At 49.8% G+C, this 16592-nt stretch overlaps 1 protein-coding gene across 13 annotated transcripts in view; it reads left to right on the forward strand.

The window, feature by feature from the left end:
* LAMB3 (laminin subunit beta 3) overlaps positions 1-16592 on the forward strand; it is a 64825-nt gene that overhangs the window by 30454 nt on the left and 17779 nt on the right. Inside the window, exons 1-6 of one of the 13 annotated variants that reach the window (XM_065038665.1) lie at positions 7116-7338; positions 7553-7629; positions 8319-8433; positions 8511-8671; positions 9324-9388; positions 9858-10012. In XM_065038665.1, coding sequence (XP_064894737.1) covers positions 7264-7338; positions 7553-7629; positions 8319-8433; positions 8511-8671; positions 9324-9388; positions 9858-10012 — 648 coding nt within the window. In that variant the 5' untranslated portion in view covers positions 7116-7263. Of the gene's footprint in view, positions 1-7115; positions 7339-7388; positions 7630-8289; positions 8434-8510; positions 8672-8791; positions 9007-9323; positions 9389-9857; positions 10013-16592 lie in introns of those variants that run through there. The other 12 variants (XM_065038664.1, XM_065038669.1, XM_065038670.1 and 9 more) reach the window with 12 other exon arrangements.

A 16592-nucleotide genomic window follows, 5' to 3' on the forward strand; every position in this document is an offset into this window, starting at 1 on the left:
GGGCCGGGGGGGCCGGGCCGGGATGTCCCGGACACGCCGCCAACACGGGCGGCCCCCCCGCCCTGGCAGCTCCTGCCCTTAATCCAGCCAGGCTAAATAAAACCTTACTTTTTTTTAATATACCAAACTTGTTAGCGTTCCCCCCACCACACCCCCCCCCCGAAAAAATTACCCTGCAGTCTGATTTCACAACGAAAGATCTTATGTACAACTGGCAGCGCAGCTCTGTGGCGGCTTCTGTAAGAAATGTTTAATACATTAATTTAATACCTGAATTACTGAACTAGGGACCGTGAGGCGGTGGGTCTGTGGCCGTAGCTCATAAAATATTACGGTGTTTGCATTTGTGCAAGGTCCAGTTCAGCAAAACAGATGTTTTCCTGCCCTTTCTTGCGGTGAAGTGGGTGAAGCAAAAATGCCTTAGCGAAGCGTAACGAAGGTGTTACCCAGAATAAGGTGTGGAAATGTTTGTTAAAGAATTCTATAGGTTCATGGTAAAGCGAACCATTACAAAGCGGATCGGTGCAGCGTGGGACAGCACCTTGATTTCTTGGAAATAAGTATAACTGGGCATTTATTGGAAATAAGAATAACTGGGCATTTCTCAGCTAGTGAAAGTTACAGGAAGCCTGTTAAGACTTGATGCTGAAACTCTGTAAAACCCCGTTGTGTCACTCCTTGTGATTACACCTAAAAGTGTGTTTCCATTTGGGGGAAAAAACAGAAGGCAGCGCTGTCACGATGATTGAACAGTATTGCATCAATACTGTTCAGGCTTGCTGCTGAACAGTATTGCATCAATAACACACAGCACGTTATGTCAGCTGCCTCCATGCATGTATACTGCCCTGTCTGGAAGCGCCATATATTATTAATACATTAAGACTGTTATTAATACGTTTCTGCAGCTGCTGACCTGAAAGAAGTTGCTAAAAGCCACGAGAAGTTGTTGGAATTTACAACTTCTAGTTTTCCAGAGGGGGTGATGGTGTCTGGACAGATTTCTCATCTGATCTGTATGGCTGAGATGATGGGAATTGCTCTGCCAGGGCGGTATGTAGAAATAACAATACAGCGTGAGCTGATGCTATAGCAGCACTTTTAGGAGTGGTTGGTGTGTGTGGGAAGAGGTAAAGCTCAGAGAAAGAAAGCTGCTGTGAAGGAGCCTGGGCTGGATCTCCTGGAGGGGCACCCGGGGAGATTTGTAGCATTTAAACACCTTCCCTTCTGAAAAACTGCCCTGCGAGCTGCCACTGCCCAAATTCTGCCCCTAACATCTCTGCACTGGCTTGGGCGAGGTGACCTTAAGGATCCTTCCAACCCAAACCATTCTCTGTAATTAAAACCAGCCTAAACTCTGGCTTGCGCTGGGGTCACGATTCCAAACTCTGGTTTGCGATCCTCCGGGCAAGGACCGTGCTGTCTCCGTCCCTTCTCCTCCTGCTCTCCCCGTGCTGCCGGCGTTAACACCCACATGTTCCTCGGCTCTGCAGCCACAGGAGTGTGGGGGGGTTTTGTGGTCTGTGCTTTTTCTGTCTTGTGGAGCTGAGTCACCCCTCGCTCCTCACATCCCGCACGTCCCAGGGAGGATGGAGCTTTCCCCCCTGCAGCCACCGTACCGGGGCGTTCACTCCAAGGAAACTGCCAGGGTTTTTCTTGTTCTTATTTTATTTTAAAGTTTTGAATGTGCTTAGGAAATTGTATTGCAAGACTGGCTGTAAAAGTTGCTAAAGACTCGTCTATCCCTCCTCAGTGTCTGGGTTTTTTTTTTTCGTTAAATAAAAGGTCCTTATCTCCTCTGCCAACTTGGCAGCAAAGGTTGCAATCCATTCCTGCATTGGAGCTGTGTTTGTCTCTTCTGCAGTGTTTTCAAAAATGACCATTGCAGAAAAGATAGATAGCTGGAGGAGACAGCAATTAGGGAAAGTTCAAGGTCACCATCCATCCCTCCATCCTGGCTGCACGGCGAGGCCGCCGTGTGAAATGCGCTCCCTCCTTCACAATCCCAGAAACAAAGGTCAGGGTGAAGCGTTGGAATCGTGACATTTTACCTAAAAAAAGGATATATTTTTTTTTTTTTAAAGCAACGTTTTCTTTTGCCCTCGTGAACCTTCTGTTTGAAAGACTCTTTTCCAACCTGAGGGCTGGAAATGGTACTTTTAAAATTAATTTAATATAGATGAAGATGTCTATGCAATCCCCAAAGTACTAAGAGCTGGAGCAGTAGGGAGAGCACAGAACCCAGGATAATTTTGAGGGTTAACCAAGCAGCTGATAATCATCTGTAGCAAATGCCTCCTATAGCAGCACTCGGATTGAGTTGATTTAATTAAATAACATTTAATTCAATTTTGTTTTAAATTTGAGTAACAAAGTCTGTGCAAGCTAGTTGTGTGGACATTTAAATTGGATTAAGAGTGGATAAAAGGATTAATGATTAACACTAAATTAGACTAATTTTAGCTGTTCCTAATCATATTTAGGAGAGTCTGAACAAGGCGGTTGTCAGGTTTAATTGCAACTTTGATTAACCCAGGCTTTATGGCTGGGAGAGCTGCATGAGTTTAACGTCATCTGGAAAAAGAGCTCTGCCTGAATTTGCAAAGTGCCATAAGCACCTGAGGCTTAACCTAAATATTGCCGGCGACCGCTCGGAGCGGCTCAGGGAGATGATGCTCCGCTCGCCAACTTTGGCCGGTGCTGGAGTCGCCAGCTTGGGTAAAGCTGCTTGGAAATGGCTTTTTGGAGGGTGCAGATGAATCCAGCAGCCCAAAATTCCCTCTCCTGCTCATTTGGCATGGGGACAACCTCGGTGATACTCCTGGCAATGGGGACACGGGCACAGGAGCTCTGCCCTTGCTGGGGTGGCTGTGCATGAGGAGAGGAGCGTGAGCGGGTCCAGTGCTGCGGAGGGGTTGGCACCAGGGCCTGCAGGTGGTTCGGCTCCGGTTTCAGCCGTGTCCCTTGGCCGGTCACAGCTCCAGCATGCGCTGGGCACGCTGAGGGTGCGTGCTGGCAGCTCCGGGGGGAGAGATGTCATGAAAGGAGCTGGGAGGGAATTTACTGCCCCTGCTTGCCAGAGCATCCCCAAATGAAGCTCCACAGTTGGTCTGCTGAGGCGTGAGCATGCTGTGGGTGTTATCTCCCCAGAAAACCTGAGTGAAATAGGAATGTGAAAGAAAAGCAAACCCTGAAGCCCAGCGAACCATATTAAGGGTCTGTCCCTGTTAAAAATTAGTAAAATTATAAAACTTTGGGGTTCATCATGCCAGGCGTTTCTGCTGTACTGAAGCACCGTGCGGCTGCAGAAAACCCTTCCCATGGGCTGTGCAGGGACTTTGCCTAGCACCTAATAATTACCCCCATTTTCCAAATATTTTATTTTCATTTCACATTATTTACCTCGAAGGATGTTCACATGTGGTGCTTTTGAGCAAGAATTGAGGTTGGGGGCCCATCCTGACCAAACTGGGAGCCCAGCCCTGACATCAAGTGGCACCTTGGTGGCTCCCAAGGTCCCTTCCCACCAGACCCCGTGGCTCTGGGTTTTACAGGCTCATGAAGCAGGAGCTTGAGACAAAACGCTGAGGTGACCTCTGTCTGTTAGCGACGTTTCCCAAACATGGAGTAGCATCGTCTCGGCGGGAGCGCGGGGTTGCCTCATCTTCCACATGTCGGTGCGTGGCCAAGGGTCGGGTCCTGCTGGACTTTGTCCGTGATGAGCGCGGGCTCCTGGGTGTCCATGGGGCAGCAGCTGCGTGGTGGAAAAAGCAGAAGCCAAGGAGTGGGTCTGGGACACGGGGCTGCACTCACCTGTTCCAGCCCACTGCGATGTCAGGGAGAAGGAGCAAAAACAGGACATTAGAGAGCAGTGTAGGGGAGAGGGACCTGGGGGTCCTGGGGACAGCAGGGTGACCATGAGCCAGCACTGGCCCTTGTGGCCAGGAAGGCCAATGGTACCTGGGGTGGGTTAGAAGGGGGTGGTCAGTAGGTCAGAGAGGTTCTCCTGCCCCTCTGCTCTGCCCTGGGGAGACCACACCTGGAATATTGTGTCCAGCTGTGGCCCCTCAGTTCCAGCAGGACAGGGAACTGCTGGAGAGAGTCCAGCGCAGCCACCAAGATGCTGAAGGGAGTGGAGCATCTCCCGTGTGAGGAAAGGCTGAGGGAGCTGGGGCTCTGGAGCTGGACAAGAGGAGACTGAGGGGGGACTCATTCATGTTAACAGATATCTAAAGGGGGAGTGTCAGGAGGATGGAGCCAGGCTCTTCTCGGTGACAACCAGTGACAGGACAAGGGGCAATGGGTGCAAACTGGAACACAGGAGGTTCCACTTAAATGTGAGAAGAAACTTGTTCCCGGTGAGGGTGGCAGAGCCTGGCCCAGGCTGCCCAGGGAGGTTGTGGAGTCTCCTTCTGTGCAGACATTCCAACCCGCCTGGACACCTTCCTGTGTAACCTCATCTGGGTGTTCCTGCTCCATGGGGGGATTGCACTGGATGAGCTTTCCAGGGCCCTTCCAGCCCCTGACATTCTGGGATTCTGTGAAAATGTTTGTATTTGGCCCCAGCAGGATCAAACCCCTGCACAGCAAGTCTCTTGTTTCAGTTCCAGCAGGCGTGAGGAGGAACAAGCTGGTAATCAGGGCAGAAAATAGTGTGAGCTCCATGTCAGTCATGGCTTGTGGTGTCAAGGAGGATATTTGGCTTAAGGGGGGGCTCCCAAATACCCTGTTAGTTTGAACTTTTGGCCATTGATGGAGGCAGGGTCACTGTACCCCTCCCCGCTCCATCACCACAGCCCAAATCCTCTGGACAGTAGCCAGACACTTTCCTAAAGGAATATTTTCTCCTTTAGCAAATGGGGACATGACAAAAATAAAGATGCAAGGATAATTTTATCAAAGCTCCCACTGGGAAGGGGTGTGTTGTGGGAGGGGGGCAGCCACGGACCCCCTGGCTCCACCACTGCTGGGATCGTGGAAAGGAGCTGGATGTGGAAAAGGGGCCACAAAAGGAGGCAGCAGCCGCCATAAGCCTAGTCTAAGAGGCCACTGCCCTCCACATCCAGCTCCCGGGGTGACTGGAATTTAAACCTAAACTAGGTCAGCTGGCTTGGAGTTCAGAGTTTTATTCGCTTTCAGGGCAGGTGTAGTGTTTTCAGAACAGGAATTTGGATTTTCGTTAGAAATTCCAGAAGTGTTTTTTAGAAGAAAACAGGACAATTAGCAAAAATGGTGTTTTAACTCACCTGCGTGTGCTGGTAGAAGGAGGTGGTTTGCTGCTCAGGTTTTAATTAAAATAGGAAATGAAAAGATCAAGTGGGGACACGCTGTTCTAGTGCTGAGATCAGCAGAGTTGTCAAAGTGACAACATTTCTACCCCTGACAAAACCTTCCCGGGTTTGCCGCTTCCCGTGTAGCTGCAGCGCTCCCAGGTCTTGTTCCTCCTTCCAGGCTTTTGCCATGAATGTTTGTGAGCAGCTGGCAAAATGCACATGGGCTGCACCTGAGCTGATGATGGAGAGTGTGTGTGGTTTCATCCCAGCTCTGGGAAGGCGGGGACTGGAGGGGCTGGGACTCCAGCCCTCCCCTGCACCACGATCCTGCTCGGTGTCACTAAGAAATCACCCCATGCTTTATTTTTCCATGTGTAATAGCAGCTGCCCATATAGCAAATGTGCTTTGAGGCGTTTATTAATCTTTCAGTGAAAAATGGAACAGCGGCATTAAGTATTGTTTATTTTTGATATGCTTGAGCTATACACTTATACTCAATTAGCATCCTTTTTCCTTAATGGAGGCATTGTGTTTCAAGAGATTGTTCTTGCACACAGTGCTCTGCTCCCATTTTCCACCTTTGTGTTCCTCTGAACTCCAGAGAGATAAGTTAAAAACTAATCGACTCATTCCAGACTGGTCAGTGCTGACTAACTAGTGTTGCACTTCAGCAGGTGAATCGAAAGCCTCTGAACTCAGATTGTGTCGTTGGAAAAGCCCTCAAAGGAGTAAAGTTCTCGCGTGCCTTTAATCCGAACAGAAAGCAAATAGCTCAGAGAAGATAAAACAAAGCTACTCATGCAGCAGTCACATCCTTTTCAGCTTGGGTGAAGCTTCCTGAGGATGATGGTGATGATGATGCCGCGGTCCCTCCCTCTGCCACAGCTCGTTGTGCTCCATCACCCGTGTCTGAGCCTGGAGAGAGCGTGGGGGACCCGACGGCATGTGGTGGCGGGGATTTGTCTGGCTGGCTGGCTAAGAACCCTGATTAGAAAAGCAAAGGGCTTGGCTAGTATTAGCAGTTGCAGAATGTGAGTGCGTGACACCGAGTGACATGCATGTCCCCAGCTGGCCGGGCTGTTTCGCACCTTCCCTTGGTTTTATGGGAGGATCAGTTTTGATACGCCTGGCTGTGATGTGTTTATATTCTCAGTGCTGGGAGCCCTTCCCACCTGAATCTTAAACCCAAGCCTGCAGCATCTTTCTTGGTTGCTGCCAGTGTGGAAGGGACAGGGTCCTCTAAAGCCTGTCCCCTTCTGCCCATGCTGGCACTGAGACCCTGGGTGCAGGATGGCAGCACTGATACCTAAAATCAGCAATTAGTGGAGCTTTTCTGCCTCTGAGCACCTCTGGAACAGGGCAGAGGAGCTGCTTATCAGGTCATAAACACATACCACAGAGCAGGAGCCCCAAGAATGTCACCAGGTACAAGGACACAGCAGCTCTGTGCTGGGGAGACGGAGCTTTTTTCTTTCCCTCCTTTTTTTTTGCTTGTTTTATAGTAGATAGTCTGTAAACGAGACTATTCCTTGCTTTTGTTCTTGTTTGAACTTGCAGAGCCTGAAATTCCAGGTGATAGTTTACCTTGCTTTGGCAAGTCCCTGGGGCAGGCTGGAGGAGGAAAGGATGGATCCAGGTATTTTGGATCATTCATTTGAACAGCTTGCTGCCGAGAGAACATTTTCCTTGTTTCTGCTTTACAGTAATTTGGGGTGGAGCATCACCATTTCAGAGCATATCAATGCCCAGGATTGCAGGGTTGATATGTGATACAGTCTTTCCAAGAGCAGCTTCAACCTCCCGGTTTGACACCCGGTGCTTTTGGGTACGGCTTGAAACCAGACAGAGCGGGCACCCAGCAATGGACATTTAGCCAAGGTTTGCAAGAGTGCCGTGTCCAGCATGACCTTGCAGAAAGCCAAACTGGTCAGACCCACCAGAGGTGGAAATCAGAGAGTTTGATGTGATTTCTCGCAGAGCCCGGGGGAGATGTCCAGTGCCTCATCGCAGGAGGTTGCGCTGCGGATGGGTTTGACCGCGCAGGAACGGTGTTGGCAGCTCATGGCACGTCTCATCCCTCCCTTTCTCTATAAAACATTCCAGTGTTACTTCCCGCTTCCTTTTCGCTGCCAGCAGAGATGGGGAGGAGGAAGAATGTGGCGTTACCGCATTGCTGGGCGGTTCCGGGTGCACACCCAGCGCTGCGGGCGCACCTCAGCCACCAGTGCTTCACATTCTGTAGCCTTAGGGCCGATATTTATTTTGCTTTTCCTTCCAGCTCTGTGTGTTCCCTGTCTCTGAGCTCCTGATCCTCAGCACGCACGTGCCCGCATCACTCAGCGAGAGGACGGGGAGGTAGGTACCACCTACAGCAAAGCAAAGATCTGGTGTGGGCTGCTGAGCTCCCCATGTCAAGGATGTGATTTCGGGGGTCGTTTCAGTAAAGTCAATGGAAATGCCTTGATGCCAGTTTTTCTGAGGGTGGAAAAAACTATGTTTTAGCTGAAATGCAGCACATGAGCAGGTGTGAGCTGCTGGTCTGGGTCTGCCACAGACTTCCAAGCTGGTATTAGAAACTGTCTGGGTGTGATAGATGGAGTTCTTTTGGAAATCTTGGCATTTCTCTAAATAGCTAAACAAGAATTATATTTCTTTAAAAATTTGCCTCCTCTTCGACTCTTTTCACTGCTGGTGAGTTCACACGATTGTGTTCTATAGATAGCTCTCAAGCTCACCTTGTATAGTTTTGTGTGTTGAGGAATTCCCGTTCTGCAGAGAGGGGCAGCGTGACCGGGTCTTGAGATCACCTTCAGGCTCACGTCTGAAATGTGAATACACAGTGTGATTATAACTCACGTTGACATCCCTAATTAGGCTTTAAAGGATCAAGTTCAGGTGCTGCCTTGTCACAATATGCAAAACCTGTCTGAGAGGGCAGGTATGTCGCCCGATGCCGAGTTGTGCAGCGGCTTCGGATGGAGCTGGTTTCCATCTGACGTGGTGATGTCCCGACAGAGCCCCAGGTGGGGTTTGTTTACCTACAGATGGGCTTTCGCTTGCCGGTTACCTGCAGAGCAGCTGCTTCACGCTGCCGTCATCCTCCCAAGTGACTTATGTCTGCGGCCGTGCGCCCTGTCTGGAGCTGTCATGAGTTATCCGGTAACTGGGCGTGTGTGTCTGAGGATCCCTGAATCACACCTTTATCGTTGCTGCACCCACGGGCACCTTCTCCCCAGGTGAGGCAGCTGCCTGTTAAAAGCCGGGAGAGCAGATCGGCAGCTGCAGATCGGCTGTTGGGTGGTACCGGAGGAGAGAAAGCCCTCGCTGTGTGCCGGGGACGTGGGGGACACCGCGGGGACCAGGGACAGCGCTCCGGCTCCTGCAGGGAAGAGGGCAGGTGAGGTTTGTTGCTGCTGGGGGCGTGCGGGGGCAGCTCTGCCTCCCTGGGCTCTCCACAGAGACCATGCAGCAGACACTTATTCTGCAGCAATTTTCCCTTTATTTCTTTATTTTGTAGATCAAGACTTGGGGCCGTCACGTGTGCTGTTGAGTTTTGGAATTGATTCTGGACGCGCAGGGCAAAGGGTGGGGCTGGAGAACAGAAAGCACAGCGGAGCTGGGAGCGTGGGTGCCTGCACGCGTGCACGCTCTTTAAAGCATCGTTTACAGCCGTGCGTTTTGATCTGGTATCGGCACCGGGCAATCAGAAGTCACAGCTCCGCGGGGAGCGAGGTGCCTGTGTTTCACCTCAGCAGTCACAGCAAGATGCAAAGATAGTGTTTGGGGAAGAGGGCAATCTCTGATATGCTTTAGGAGAATCTTGTTTCACAAGTTAAATGAAAAGCTGAGATTCTTCATACGTTAAAACCAAATACAATCTGAGCATCTGACTTTCCTCTTCATTTTTCTTGGTTTGTCACCTGTGTTTTGCTGTGGTAGATCAACTGAAATATCTCCCTGTAAACTGAGGAGGAATGTGAAAGACTTGGACTGATCTTTTGACTGGTATTTTCTTCCCGTTTTCGCTCATGCTGTAAATTCTTCCCTAGGTGTGTCCTCGGCCGAATGGAGCCTCACTGCCAGCTTTGGCCATGGGTGTTATTTGTCCTCCTGGGTAAGGCCTCACCATACGGTGTTACTAAAAGGATATAGGGGAAGGTGACTAAATAGAATTGCTGCTAATGTGAGCTTTGTGTTAGTGGCAGCTGGGAGAACAGGCTTTGATAATGGTGCTGGCGTTTGGCAAGAGGCTGCTCGCTGTCCTGAGGAAAACAGCCATCAACCAGCACGTCTGCTGTTTTCTGTAGCAGACCAACTACCATCCATGCTTGGGACAAACCTACAAAATGCATTTGCTGGGAAGGACAATGATGTTTTTTGTCCGAATTACCTTTCATTTTAATAAGGAAAAAGGCACTTTAAAGTGCTTTGTACTAACAGTTATTTCTGAGACTCTTCTTTGCCGTGACCCCAGTGTTTGGGCTGCAGGGATGCTCAGTTTCAAGCCCGTCGTACTGCACAGCCCTGTGTGGTGTCTGTGCCACCCTGACACAACCCCCTGTCCTGTTTTGCTGCTGTTCCAGCTGCCCCACAGCTGCTGGCTGCCCAGCCAGGCTGCTCCCATGGCGCCTGCTACCCCCCAACCGCTGACCTCCTCCTGGGACGAGCCCACAGCCTCCGAGCATCTTCCACGTGTGGCCTCACCAAGCCCGAGACCTACTGCACACCCCACGGAGAGGTACGTCACCTCCTCACCCCGCACTCCCAGACCTTGTGCAGTGATGCTGATGCCTTTACCCATCCTTCCTTCCTACTCTTTTGCAGGGATGTTTAACCTATTTCAGGTGCTTATCCCCCTTCCAACTACATTGGGTTATTGTGCTATCTATGGTGTCCCCTTGCGCCCTTCTCTACCATCCCCATGGTTGAGAAGAAGAGCTGAAGCTTTTGCATCCAGAATACCCCAAGCCTTCCTATCCCTGGACTTTTTAGTTATAAACTAAACTTGTATTTCACTTGTCAAAAATGGGAACATTGCAGGTCTTTCACAAAGACTTGGAAAAGCTTTTGAGCCGAACGACTGTTTTCAATTATGCTGGTAGTGCGGGGGCAGGAGATTGTGCTCGGGAGGATAGCGTTTCAGCCAGCTGCAGATTCCCAGGCTCCAAAACTGCCACCAAACCAGAGTCAGAGTTTAAGGATAAGTCTGCCCAGAGCACAGAGCTGAAAATGCCACAGGGGCAATGGCCTGATGTGAGGCTTCCTAAAGCCTTTCTCTGTCCGTCTGGCGGTGTTAACCCCGTCACTGCCCTGGGAAGAGCTCAAAAGGGAGCGGGTTCAAGGCAGGACAGGCAAAAAGGGTCTTGGAAGAGATGCTGGAGAGGAAAGGAAATGGCAGAGCTCCAGTGAAGCAGTGTTTTCTGCACTGAAATCCAGCCTGAGTGAGTCAGCCTTCTTTTGCTTTTAATTCCCCTTCAAGTTGAAGGCCAAGGTGTGGCAGTAAGTGGATTCGTGTCGGAGCCGGTGGTGCTCAGGTTTTTGCTCCTCTGTGTGCTCAGGGATGGCCGGGAGCTGTTTGGTGTGAAACTGGCCCGGATGGGTACGAGCATCGTGTCCTGGACGCTGGACCAGCCGCAGCATCTGTCCCTCGTCGGGTTGTTTTCCAGGCTGACAGCTGGGGTCAGGCATTTCCTCCGCTCAGGCTCCCACTCGCTTCTTTGGGAGCTGTTTTGCTGCTCCCAGCGAGCAGAGCTCTTTCCTGGCCTCCCCAGCAAACCCCCACGGTGTTTTACTGCTGTCACAGTCCACGGACAGAAAAAAGCAAGTGCTCATTTCTGGTCTAGCTTGTTTTTTCTTCCCAATTTCTGTTGGTACTTGAGGAAAATCGTACATATATGTACCTGTGAAATCTTCACTTAACATTGACTTTTGACGGTGACTTTTACTTGGAGAGGCTTGTGCTATGGGAACTGAGCGCCTGCAAAACCTGATTGTCCTGATAGCAGCTGGTGTAGGCTGGTTATTCCCTTTTCCTGACTTGAGGGGTCACTCTGAAGAGCCCTCAATTGTGATCATCTGCAGCATTTGTAATGTTTGAAGTGGAGTCTGAGCGTATCTCTTGCTGTGATAAACCTTGAGCAGAAACCGTCTGCTCGGTGCAGAATTAGTGTGTGGGGCCCACTGGGAGAACCACAGCAGTTTCTCTTGGTGTTCAAGTCCCTAAACTATTCAGTTTTCATATTCCTTATACCTTGCCTTACAAGTACCATGGTAAAAACGGATATGGAACAATTAAACAGTGATATGTTAAGTTGCATTCTCCAATTTAGATTTGGGAACAGGGTTTTTGCTTCCTTACACGTATGTACTCCTTTACGGAAATGAGATGCATTGTTACTGGTAGTGAAGCCCTCGAAGACCCTTATTTCTGTTCTGCAGCTCTAATGGCAGTTATGAGTATACCAGCTCCTGTCTTTGCAGGAGAAACCCCCACACTTCGAGCACTTCCTAGTCTTTCCTCCCTTTTCCTACTTCCCTAATCTAAGCAAAAAATAATCCCCTGAACTCAGTTTTCCTATTCCCATTCCACAAAAAGTGAGCATGTTATGTATTGACTCATGACTTTTTTTGGTGACAAGCCTTGCTCTTGTTTTGTTGCCAAATAGGTACAAATTTGGAGCGGGTTTTGCAATCTCAGCATAGGGCACGGGATGAGGGGTTGCTCTCGCACGCTGCCAGCCCAGGGTCCTACTTTTGCAATTCTAGTGGGTCACTGGCTGTGGGCACCGATTTCAGCCGCTGCTCTGGCTCCAAATCCCTCTAACCTTTATACTTTGCACTGCCGATTGCTCCATTCCTTGGCTCTAGGCTCAGTCTAGTGAAACCCAGGAGGGACACTCAGCATTGCCGTTTATAGACTGCAGCGACGATTAGGAAAGCGATTGGGGGTGGAAACCAGGCAGCCTGGCTTGGAAATCACTTGGCGCTTGGGAAATGGCTGTTGGAGTCAGCAGGGAAAGTAAAAGCGAGAGGGAAACGGAAAATGAAATGGAAAAATAAGCCAGTCTGGATTTGGAGTTGTAAAGGGTGTGGGAAGACTCTCATTGACCGAGGTGTGATTCAAAGCCCGGTTAACTCATCTCTGTATTTAAACGCTAAATATAGCGCTGTGATAGGAATATGGGGTAGCTCCAGCCAAGGGAAGGCACCGTGGGGTGGTTTTCACGTGGGTTAGCGGGTTCTTGGTCCCCTGAGCGTGTCCTCGGCTCTTTGCTGCCGCTGGACGTGGCCGTGCTCGTGCCACAGCGTGTTCGCACCCAGCGAGATCATTGCTTCTCTGCATGGAGAGCATTTATTTTCTCTGTATGTGTGCAGTGCTTTCAGCTCAAAGACACATTCAGAACTTGAAAACAGCTAGATTTTTTGATTATTATTTTATTAATTTAGAAGAGTACCCAAAGCACGCTGTGTACACTGGGAGATATTGCACCAAGAGAAGAGCGAAACTGGGTGTCCTTGCGCTTGTGTCGCTGCTCCGTTTCCCGCAACCTGCACTTTGCGTGTGTAGTGACCGCGTGGATCCTCGCGCCCCAACCCGGCGAGACTTTGGGTATTAAAATGTAGTTTGCATAAGGTTGAGGAGCAAGATTTTGTTCTTGCTCTCACCCACTTTTCCTGGGCGCTTGGCGGGTATGAGGAAGGAAGGGTGAGAATTCACCTTCATCACGTCTTGTGTCATGGTGACACGGGGTCATCCAGGCAGGAATTGAGATGAGAGGCACCAGAGAAGCCAAATCCTTGAGTTTAGTGATGGGAACGTGATTTTGTGGGGCAGGAGAGGATTCTTGCTCCTGCTGACAGGCAGTCACAGCTGCATCTGTAGCATCTCTCCCTGTGTTGTCTCAGCGCTGAGTCTTTGGCTGCTTCCAAAAATACAGGCCAATGTCTGCAAAAGGGAATATGTGCAAGACTGATGCTTCTGTCTGTTTTATTGCTGCCATCTCCTTGCCCACCTGTATGAGTCGACCGAGGAGCTCGGTGCGGATCCCAACCACGCTGGTGCTCCAGCGGGCCCCAGGCGTGTAGGAACAGGGGAGAACCCACCGAAAAGCCACCGTGCCCCCCGGCTCATCGGCTTTGCAGGCCCACGTCATCAAACTCCAGTCTTTCACACAGAAAAATGCATCTGTAAGTCATGAAATAATCGTGGCCAGATGGGATGGCAGGGGGTCCAAATCTCCCTGCTCAAAGCAGGGCTTGTAGTTTGGGGTATGGCTTCGTCACGTCAGGGGTTTGTACTGGGTAATTTGTATTCCCGACCTGTTGAAGGTAACACAGCAACACGAGTTGCTGCTCTGTGCTTATCTCATTTTATTCTGGCATTCAGACACACCCTGCTATTTGCAGGGATATGCCCCTACCTGCAGTGAATGTGCAGCAAAAAAAGCCTGTTTCCCATCAGGTTGTTTTTCTCCTCCTCTTCCTTTCTCTGTATTTTCCTTTGCCACATGGCTGCAAATTGACACATATGCTGGGAGACATCACGTCATTCCCTCGCAGACAAGTCGCAGAGGCAACAGGACCCTGCGATGCGTGCGGGGGGGGAGATGAACTGGTGCAGGATGGGTTTGCAGACTGTCATCCTGGCAGATTTTAAATGAAGTTTTGCTGAGGAGAGACGATGTGAGAACAGATGGGGTGAGGAAAACAGGCACCCACATGCTTGTTTTTAAGCAAAAAAAAAGAACTTCATTTCCTTAAACCCCATACTTAGGATGTTTGTCCAAATCTCTGCTCTTGCCTCTGAGTCTGGGGTCACCAGTAAAACAAGCTGGGGGGCAGAGCCCTCTATTTATTTTTTGAGCATAAGTTCAGAGCTCATTTTCCAGCGTCACTTCTGACTGGCTGAGTGGGGATGTGACATTAGTTGTTAATGGCGAAGCGATATCTCAGTCTCAAAATTGAAGCATGGGCCAGTTTAGCAAATACCAATTGCTCCCCCTGAGAAGTTTAACCTTGATGACGTAACCATGGGGAACTTCTACTGCGTTTTCCCATAGAAAATGTATTGAGTCCTTTGCTGTTGTGATGTCCTGCAGCCGGCGTTGACAGGGAATGCAAATGGTTGGAACAGAGAACTGCATAACTTGGCTTTAACAGGTGCCCTTGTTCCCAAGATAACTTATTCCCGCTGCCTCCCCCTACTTTTTAATAACCCTCAATTCCTCTTTATACACATACCTTCCCACTGCTTTCCAGATTGTCCTCAAATAAACCTGGGACAGTAATTACTGTTCCTATACAATATTGTGCAAGATGACACGAGGCTCCCATATGGGAGGCTGTGTGCCAGGAGCCCGACTGACACAGTGGCTCTCGCTGACACCGAGCTGGGTTAAACTCGGGACCAGCAAGGTCTCCAGGGCTGAGAAAGGTCTTCGTTTTGTGACTCGAGAGAAGCAGCTTCCTATTTTTGCTGATGAATAACTTCAGTTTATTTTGGGTTGCGCACCTATGCCAAGAGGTTTTATTTCAAAGGCTCTCTGCTCATATTAAAATGGCAGCTAGAGCTACTTAAAATACTTTGGTCTGAGTCCATCAGCTTAAAATTGTCTGAGGTTTTTCTGCCCCTGCCTGAGTGGGGAAGCTTGGGAGGCTGGGCAGCAGCTGGTTCACAAGGTCAGAGCAGGAGAGCAGCAAAAACCCATTGTGGAGAGCCCCAAAAACCCACTGCAGAGCTATGGGGAGCCCCCAAAACCCACTGCAGAGCTATGGGGAGCCCCCAAAACCCTCTGCAGAGCTATGGAGAGCCCCCAAAACCCACTGCAGAGCTATGGGGACCCCCCATAAACCCACTGCAGAGCTATGGGGAGCCCCCAAAACCCACTGCAGAGCTATGGGGAGCCCCCAAAACCCTCTGCAGAGCTATGGAGACCCCCCATAAACCTGCTGCAGAGCTATGGGGAGCCCCCAAAACCCACTGCAGAGCTGTGGGGAGCAGCAAAAAGCCACTGCAGAACTATGGGGAGTCCCAAAAACCCACTGCAGCGCTATGGAAATCCCCAAAAAGCCGCTGCAGAGCTATGAGGAGCCCCAAAACCTGCTGCAGAGCTGTGGGGAGCCCCAAAACCCACTGCAGAGCTATGTGGAGCACCAAAAAACCTGCTGCAGAGCTATGGGGAGCAACAAAAACCCACTGCAGAGAGCACAGGGAGGGCTGAGGCCGCACCCACATCCCTACATGCACCCGGGTGCCTGATGGAGTATATACAGACAATTTTTACAACTGTTGTTTTTTATTTCTACCTGGATTGTTTTTTGCCCCCCTCCACCATTTATTTCTAAAGCAGGAATCTGTTTATTCTCCTGAATCTGTTTATTCTCTAGAATGACTGTCTCCTCAATTACTTTTTAGAAGCCTGGGAGGAATTTCCTTTAATCTCTGAACCTCCCCACCCATCTGGGTGACTCAGTTGTAGCCAGAGGCACAGAGGGTGATCAGTGGCTTCCCTGCAGACCTAAAACTTTTGCCTTTTCAGCCCCACATCCCCAAACACAGGATTCATTTTTTGGGGCAGTAGCTCATGGGGTGGGACTTTTGGGTGTGGTGGGGTGACCCAGCTTAGTGACCCTTGTCCCTTTGTTATGTATTCACACAACCCTGCTCTGTTTCAAGTCTGTTGCTGTGATTGCGGATAAAACCAGATGGAAAGGTGTGCACTTGGTGAATCTCTGGATTGTCATTTTTGGTAATTCCCTCTGTCCCGAGGAACTTTGAGACACATCCTGGCAGTGATAGCAAGTCCTCCTGTTGGGCAATAGGAGGGTTTCACAATTTGCACCAAGGACGTGAGATGGATTTTGCTTCTTCCAGTGTTAATTTTAGCCTTAATTAAACAGTCGGAGGAGAAAAAAAAAGAGGTTAAAAGAAATAGGCAGAGATTTTTCTCACTAAGCGCAGCCTGGGGAGTGTCTGTCTCACACTTTAAGCTCCATCTTTTATTTTAAATCTGGTTGCATCCTCACTGCCAACATTGCATTGTAGCTCCTAGAAGGTACTTGTGCCTGTGGCTGTGTGAATGGGCTGATAAGTATGCTTGAATCACTCCTAATGAATAATTTAGCTGAGATTAACCTTTCCCCTCGCAGAAAGCTTTCCTGCTCCCTTTGCTAATCACACTCAGAACTGTTGTGAAGTTTAATAATGTTCGGGAATTGTTTGCTGGATTATTTCTGAGGATAATTCCGATAGTTTCCTGACAATTTGCTGCTCGTAGTCATTATCTGAAATGAGTTCTTCTGCCTGGACCCGATTATAT

Source organism: Columba livia, chromosome 22, assembly GCF_036013475.1.
Source record: "Columba livia isolate bColLiv1 breed racing homer chromosome 22, bColLiv1.pat.W.v2, whole genome shotgun sequence".
Classification (NCBI taxonomy): Eukaryota; Metazoa; Chordata; class Aves; order Columbiformes; family Columbidae; genus Columba; species Columba livia.